The sequence below is a fragment of the Acanthisitta chloris genome, unplaced genomic scaffold, assembly GCF_000695815.1.
Source record: "Acanthisitta chloris isolate BGI_N310 unplaced genomic scaffold, ASM69581v1 scaffold18943, whole genome shotgun sequence".
Classification (NCBI taxonomy): domain Eukaryota; kingdom Metazoa; phylum Chordata; class Aves; order Passeriformes; family Acanthisittidae; genus Acanthisitta; species Acanthisitta chloris.
Genome location: NW_008665643.1, coordinates 497 through 8,648, shown reverse-complemented (window position 1 = coordinate 8,648; position 8,152 = coordinate 497). Strand labels below are relative to the sequence as shown.

Genomic DNA, 8,152 nt, shown 5'->3' with positions numbered 1-8,152 from the left:
CAAGTCCCTCTGCAGCTCTCTTGGAGCCCCTTTAGGCACTGGAAGGGGCTCTAAGGTCTCCCTGAAGGTTTCCCTTCTCCAGGCTGAAGACCCCCAGCTCTCAGCCTTTCATAGTATGTTAAGAGGTTGGAATGGAGCTTAGCGATCATCCAGCCCCAACCCCCTGCCCTGGGCAGGGACACTCCCACCAGAACAGGTTGCTCAAGGCGTCATCCAACCTGGCTTTGAACAGTGCCAAGGTTGAGGCAGCCACAGCCTCCCTGGGCAACCTGTGCTGGTGTCACAGGGAGTGGGATGCAAAGACAAACTACCTGACTGCAGGGTCTGAGATCCCTCTCAACAAAGCACTCCAAAATCAGTTTATTTACACCCTGAATTGTCTGTGCCATTTGTAAAGAGCTCAGAAGTGCTTTACTAACTCACAGGGTTGACTCTGTTCCAGGCTATGCTGCTCACACTGTGACTGTGGGTTAAATCACACGTGTATGCCCACAGCCGGTCCAGTCTGGGACCTACAGGTTCTCCTGGGCATTTTTTGAGGTGTGGCAAAACTGGTGGCATAAAGAATGCTTCATTCTGCTCTTCCTCATCCTTCTTTTCCTTGTCGTGCTCTTCCTCTTCAGCTTCTTCCATGGCTGCTGCTGTACCACTAGTGTCTAAGGTAACATCAGGGTCTAAAATGCACAGGTAGAGTCTGAGCCAGAACATTGCATCTCCACTTATTCACAGCAGAAGAAAAATTTGCCCTTTCAGCACATATTTCATAGGGGGAAAAAAGAAGATTTGAGGAGTTAAGACATCCTAACCTCTAATACTCCGGCTTAAATGTTGATGGGGACATGAAAGATGTCTAGACCAGGCTGTGGTGTGCTGCAGGTGTTTAATGAGGGTATTTAACTACCCACCAACAAGTTAGGAATTTATATCCAAACCCACCAAGAATGTTTCTATTCCTTATTCTTTTAAAGTGCTTTGGAGTTAGATGCCAATGCATTGACACTGTCACACCATAGCTGAGTTCCAGGATGGAATGAGTGGTCATTACTTGGGAGAATTAAAAGTTGAGCATATTTTTAGACTGTTTGCTAAGTCTTTTTTGTTTATTCGCTCCTTTATGTAATGTGCAAATTGATCTGAGATCTCTGTTAACAGAATAAGAAACACAACAACTGCCACAGTGTCAGAGCAAAACTCCTCCTGGGCACTATCCTGCTCCAGCTGTAGCCAGTTCAGGAGTGACAGAACACAATGGGTTTCTTGCCTGAGAAACTGAAACTCTCCAGGACATGAAGTACAATACAATAAAACCAATGTGAATCTGCTCTTAAATCTCTGTGTTCACTTGGAACTCCTATCAAAGGTAAACTGTTACTTGGCACTTGGGTCCAGGTAGTGTCTTACAGTCTGCAATGGATGTAGAGTTATAGAATCCAGAATCCCAGACTGGTTTGGGTTGAAAAGGACTTTAAAGATCATCCAGTTCCACCCCTTGCCATGGGCAGAGATACCTTCCACTAGCCCAGGTTGCTCCAAGTCCCATCCAGCCTGGCCTGGAACACTCCCAGGGATGGAGCAGCCACAGCTGCTCTGGGCAACCTGTGCCAGTGCCTCAGCACCCCCACAGTCAAGAATTCCTTCCCAATATCCCATCTAAATCTCCACCTTTCCAGTGGGAAGTCATTCCCTGTGTCCTGTCCCTCCAGGCCCTTGTCACAAGTCCCTCTGCAGCTCTCTTGGAGCCCCTTTAGGCACTGGAAGGGGCTCTAATTTTTCCAGTGGGGATAACAGGGCAGGAGAGACAGATAACAATGACATGAGACTGTCAGGGATTTTCCTAAAGGATTAAGTCCTCAGCAAAGTGCTGGTGCTATAAGGCTAAGGGACACACACAACTCCCTGACTTCAATAGGATGCAAAGCCTTGTGCTGGAAACACGTGAGTCAATGAGGGACAAACCTATCAGGACTGGAAACTGCTGATAAGCTGCAAGTTTGGGTTGAAAAATATTCTCCATTAGGATCCTCTCCATGACAAATAAATCCTGCTGGAAGTTTTCTGATGTTAGGATAACTTCTGTCTGGCACTTCTCTGCTTCATGGCTCCAGGCAGGAGCAGCACTTTCTGGAATCATTATAGAGAGAGGAAAAAACTGGTATTAACATGATGATACTTGGCACATAGAAGTTGAGGGGATGAGACTTCACCTCCAAAAAGCACAGAAGGATCTGTCATCACCAAAAAATAGTTTTACTATGAATGTTTTCTTGCTTAATTTGGTTTCTTTCATTGCTCAGATACTCAGGATAATGAGATACTTGTGGAATGTGTTGCAAATGGTGTTTTGCTGCTTCTGTCCTGAGTGAGTGAGTACCAGCACACCTTGTCCCTGATATTTACCTTTATTGAAGATCATTTTTGATGGCCTCAGTGCAGCCCTGGCCAAGATTCTCTAACAAACTCTCAGGCGCCAGGCAGGCCCAGGATGTTCTTCAGTGAGTTTTCCCCACACAACATAGGGATGTGTGTGGTTTAGGAGGATGAAAACAGGGCAGAAATGTAAAATGTTACCTCTGTCAGAAGTGACAAACACAGTCTGGTTGTCGTCTTTAGCTCTGGGAGATTTGCTGCTTGTCCCTTCTGCCCTTGATGTAGGTTCTGTTTTCAGTGCATTCAAGGAGTTGTCCAAGTCCCAGGAAGTGACCATCGTCCCTGGGAATGAATTCCACTGGGTTACCCAAGTCTCATTTTGGTACATCATTACACTGCATACACTGAGCAAATATTTCCTGTGTGTTCCACACCCCAGGTGCTGGGCAGAAGGGATTTGGGACAATCTGAGGGTTGGACAGGGCTGGAGCAGCAGCTGTTGTGTGACTTTGAGGGTCTTTTGTGTGTGTGTGTGTGTGTGATCATGCCCTGAGCAGGGCCAATTCCCACCCCAGCAGTGCTCTGGACCCTGTGTGTGCTCAGCTCTTCACACAATGGTTGGAATGAGCTCTGCTGATGCCCAAGGCACATGAAGATTTGTGGAGAATAAGTTTTCAAATCAGATTGTTATCTATTTTACTTCCCCTTTTCTTTTTTCCACTCATTTTACATACACCAACAAACATAAAGGTGTTTGGAACAGGATTTCCCATGGTTTTCCTTGGCCTTCTACACACAAAAATATCCACAGTGAGGCAAAGCTCATGCACTAGATACTCCTTTACAATGTCTTTTAGAGAATTGAGGTTTTACATGTAGTAAAATTGCATCAGTCTGGTGAGACTGCCAAGGTGTTCTGCTTTCCACAAGGATTTAAACCCCATCTCAGAGGTTCTTTTCTTTGCATTGTGGGAAACAGAGCTAGAAACCAACTGAAAAGTTAGAGGGAGGAAAACAGAACCGTGTCCTTCCTTGTTTCAACAGAAGAGCTGAGGATGAGCTGGAGAAGCTCTGCTAGCAGAGGACAGAGGCAGGCATGACACAGCAGCTCTTGCTGGTGTTAATGACTCCTAAAACTCAAGTTTCAGGAGGGCCAGAAAAAGCCACCACAAGTCCCTGTCTGAACTCAAAGCTCTGGAAGCGAATGTGGAGGTAACATCTCCTGCTTTGAGATGGAAGAAAGGATAAAGCCCTTTCCTGAGTAACCTGCCTGGATGCAGGAAGTCTTTGGAGGTTTACCTTTCTCTTCCATGAGGATTGTCTCACATTGCACTTCCTTGTTCTTGGCAGCTCCATTGAGGGTTTGCGACATTTTATCTCTAAATTGATCACTGCCAGATTTAGTTTCGCAAAGGTCAAGGTAAGTCTTGTTCCTCGCCCTTGGAAACAAAGCAAACAGGGAATATTCATCTCTGGAAAACTTCTGCATTCAGATTCTCAGTGTTTTTAATTATGAGTTGAACAGGCGAGGAGACTCCATGTCAAAGTTGGGTTGCTAGGTGTTATGTCACTCTATGCATTGTCTTTGAACAACTATTTCTGATCTTGTGATACTGCTATAAACCAGGAATGGGCTGTGGAGAGCAGGACCTGCAAAAATCCCTACTCCAATTCCCTGTGAACTTTGTGGGGGATTCAGAGGAGCTCAGAAATCCATAGCTCTCAACACTTGGGAGTGAAAGGCACAGCATCCAAGAGACAAAGGGAAGCTGCTCCACTGCTATTTCATCCAACCCTCAGGTTCTGTAGGAACAGTCAATGAGAATTGTGAAGCAGCTTATATGTCTTTGATTTCACTATGGAACAACAAACATGGGTCCTCCCCCACCCCTGCTGTGCTTCGGAAGGGTCACCAACTGTTCCTGTATAGTAGTCAGTATGTGCTAAGCCATTCATTGGATGCTCTTCCTCTTCCTTTTTCTCAAAACCCCACAGCAGTGTGATTCACAGTGAGGTTGGAGCCCTACCATGAGCTTTGTGTGGTTACCAGCAGAAAGAACTCCAAGAAGCTGGAGAGGGACCTGGGCTAATAGAAGTCCCTACAGAGGGACTCTTGGATAGTAACTAGAGTGATAGGACAGGGAGTCATGGGGATAAATTGAAATAGGGAGCTTTAGATTAGATCTTAGGAATAAGTTTTTCCTATGAGGTTGGTGAGACAATATACCATGAGCTTTGTGTGGTTACCAGCAGAAAGAACTCCAAGAAGCTGGAGAGGGACCTGGGCTAATAGAAGTCCCTACAGAGGGACTCTTGGATAGTAACTAGAGTGATAGGACAGGGAGTCATGGGGATAAATTGAAATAGGGAGCTTTAGATTAGATCTTAGGAATAAGTTTTTCCTATGAGGTTGGTGAGACAATAGTACAGGTTGCCCAGCTGTGGCTTGGCTGCTCTATGCCTGGAAGTGTTCCAGGCCAGGTTGGATGGGGCTTGGAGCAACCTGGTCTGGTAGAAGGTGTCCCTGCTCAGGGCAGGGGTTGGGACTGGATGATCTCTAAGGTCCATTCCAACCCGTCAACACATTATGATGCTATGAAATACTGTGAAACTATCTTGCCAGCTGCAGCTTGTGGGGCTTTGTGCCTACAAGAGCTGTGTGTCAAGCCTATCCATCATGGAGAGGACTTTGCTGCACTCTGTCCCAGTCAGCCCCTGGGAATAAGCCAAAATCTGTGTTCTGGGCTAACTCCCTACCAGAACTCCTAGGAGTCCAGGGAGTACTCTGAAGCGGAAACACCATGTTATGGGGTGAGGTTTCTTCTAGGTAGAAGCTCTGTGAAGAGCCCCAGAGGAGGCCATGCCTGCTGTGTTTCTATCTTCTTCATTAATAAATAATTAGCTGTAAAGCCACACACAAGAACCAATGCAGATTTGTGATTTCTAGCTGTTTTCATGAGCATTAAATGATGTAATTTCTATTTACCACATTTCTCTTTCCCCATCTCCTGCCCTGCCTTAAATTGTCAGTGAAAGAGACTATGAATTCCATCAACACAATGGAGTTGTAAAGAATTTAGGCTGTCTTGGCAAGTAGGGCCTTGAGGCTTTGAACACAGGTGCAATGTGTGTGCTGAGCATACCACATGCATGTACCCAACCACCAATATACCTACAGAACTCTCTCAGCATCTTCTGCTTCTGTAGACACCATAACAGATGCCATATCCAACATCCACATTGTGTCTGTCTCTGAGAGGTAAATATCCACTCTGTGATCCAAGTCTGCTTCTGTCAGTGCTTCTTTCATCTCTTCTTGCCTCACCTGCACAGCTGAAATGTGAGGAGAACAAGTGAGACGTTTTCTGCTCTAAAATCAAAAGAAGCCTGGAGAAGAAAAGGTTGTGTGGAGACCTCAGAGCACCTTCCAGTATCTGAAGGGGCTCCAGGGAAGCTGCAGAGGGACTCTGTGTTAGGAACTGCAGTGAAAGAACAAGGAGTAATGGGGAGAAATTGAAAGAGGAAAATTCAGATTAGATTTAGGCAGAAGTTTTCTGTAGGAGTGTGGTGAGACACTGGCACAAGTTGTCCAGGGAGGCTGTGGCTGCCCCAACCCTGGTAATGTTCAAAGCCAGGTTGGATAAAGCCTTGAGCAAACTGCTCTGGGGGGAGGGTTGCCCAGGGCAGAGGGTTGGGGCTGGGTGATCTCTAAGGGCCATTCCAACCCCTTAACAATCTATGATTCTATGAGATAGATTAATTCAAAAAGTATTGTAACGATTAGAGCCAATAGCTGTGAGGCACTGAGCAACTCTGGAGTGCTGGACTGACACTCTCACAAATCCCAGTGCACCAAGGAACTGCTTAAATCTCTCATTATAGTGTGTGTTCTTTACCAGATGAGCTCAAAGTTGGGTCTTGCCCAGAGCCAGGTTCTACTGTTCCATCTCCAGCAGACTTGCTTGTTGGTGCATTTGATATCCAAGTGCTGCTGCTTCCATGTGCCCTTCAGTGACAAAAAATTAGGAAAAATAGATTGTGAGTCCAGATGTCACTTAGCAAAGCACCTGAGGCATAAAATAGCTAATGTAAAAGAACTACTGAGCTCTTGGATTGAGTCTTAGCCTGGAGAAAATGAGGTTCAGAGGGAACCTTTTAGCTTTCTGCAACTCCCTGACAGCAGGTGGTAAAGCCAGGTGGGGATCAGGCTCTGCTCCCAGGGAACAAGGGGCAGGACAGGAGGAAACAGCCTCAAGCTGCACCAGGAGAGGTTCAGCTTGGACATCAGGAAGACTTTCTTTGGGAAAAGGGCTGTAAAGCACTGCAATGTGCTGCCCAGGGCAGTGGTGGAGTCACTATCCCTGGAGGGATTTAACAGCCATGTGGTTGTGGCACTTGGGGACATGGCACAGGTGACCATGGTGGTGGTGTTGGTTTATGGTTGGACTTGATGATCTTAAGGTTCTTTTCCAACATTAATGATCCCATGATTCTATGGAATAATATTCTATATTCTACATAGAATATTCTGTAATAGCTTGAAGTTTTGGGTGCCTCCTGGGTGATAGCAAATACCCATAGACAGCACCAGTGCCCACCAGATTCAGATCCTCTGGTGCTTTGCATGCGCTGAAATATCTTTGAAATGCACAACATGAAGGGATTAACTTGTTAAAACCAGATGTGGTGCTAAAAGAGGGAAGAGCTGTGATTACTAGAAGTAAAACTCAAAACCTGGGTACAGTTGGGAGGTTTTTCAGCTGATTTTCTCGCCCTCAACAGCTAAGTTTGAATAATTACACCAAAAGCAGTTGAAAAAAAGAGACAATTGAAAATATTTGTACTTAAAACTGAAGATAAACAATCTAATTTTCCCTTCTAAAACATGAGCTTCTGACTCCTGAAAGGATGTGTGTCTTTTTCAGGGGATACATTGTATTTTTAAGTCATTTTTAATGTATATTTCCTCCTGGTTGGTTATCCTTGCTAACAACCAGTTTGGGAAACATGGCAAAACTAGTTCTTCAGGAGCAATCTCGGAAATCACAATTCCAACTATTTATTTTTGTTATCCAGTTGCCTTTTGATCAAGTGATGTGGCTCAGGATTTTCCATTCTAAACCCAAACAGTTATTGACCTTCTTTTGCATGACTTAATTGAATTTGTCAGCCCAAAGATAACTCAATCCATTGACTTTGTTCATTCCCTCTGTGTTGGAGGTTGGAAATGAAAGTAAATACATAGTGCAACATGTAATTTAGTAGTTTTAACTGAAAAGATTTGGAACAAGAGCATATTTTGAAGTGGATGCATAGAATTAGACAGAGGTAAGTTGCTTAAATCAGTTCAAAAGACAGAATTTTTCTTATGTTAACAATATTTTCCTATTTCAACTGATATTTTGTGCTTGCTATTTTAATTTAATTTGATATTTTAATTGCTTTTTTTTTTTCTATTTGGGAAAAAACATTATCTGCACTTCATAAGTATCGCTAAAACAGACAAAATACTTTAAAACAGATTCCTGACTCCTACTGAAACAGCAACAGTGACTTACCTGTGGTGCAAACCTGTTGCAGCAGTCCCTGCTGGTGTCTGCTGCATGGAAAAAGGAGGGAGACAAACAGATCCAAAGGCCCCAAGGGTAGAGCTTGGAGCTAAGGGTTTGCCTGGTCTGGGTGCAGCAGTGTTTGGGTCTGCCTGGAAAAGGGGATGAGGTGTCACATCCTTCCCTTCAGCATCAAAAACCTGAGGAAATAATTAATGAGAATATATTCCTTATGT

General features: G+C 44.7%; 1 protein-coding gene across 1 annotated transcript in view; it reads right to left on the bottom strand.

The window, feature by feature from the left end:
- WDR78 (WD repeat domain 78) overlaps nt 1-8,116 on the bottom strand; it is a gene marked incomplete at its 5' end in the record, with an annotated part of 15,872 nt that extends 7,756 nt beyond the window's left edge. The window contains 7 exons of the mRNA XM_009071839.1: nt 424-674; nt 1,957-2,121; nt 2,569-2,709; nt 3,667-3,806; nt 5,544-5,737; nt 7,926-7,966; nt 8,038-8,116. Of these exons, the coding sequence (XP_009070087.1) occupies nt 424-674; nt 1,957-2,121; nt 2,569-2,709; nt 3,667-3,806; nt 5,544-5,737; nt 7,926-7,966; nt 8,038-8,116 (1,011 nt within the window). The remainder of the gene's footprint in view (nt 1-423; nt 675-1,956; nt 2,122-2,568; nt 2,710-3,666; nt 3,807-5,543; nt 5,738-7,925; nt 7,967-8,037) is intronic.
- Between the last annotated feature and the right edge of the window lie 36 nt (nt 8,117-8,152).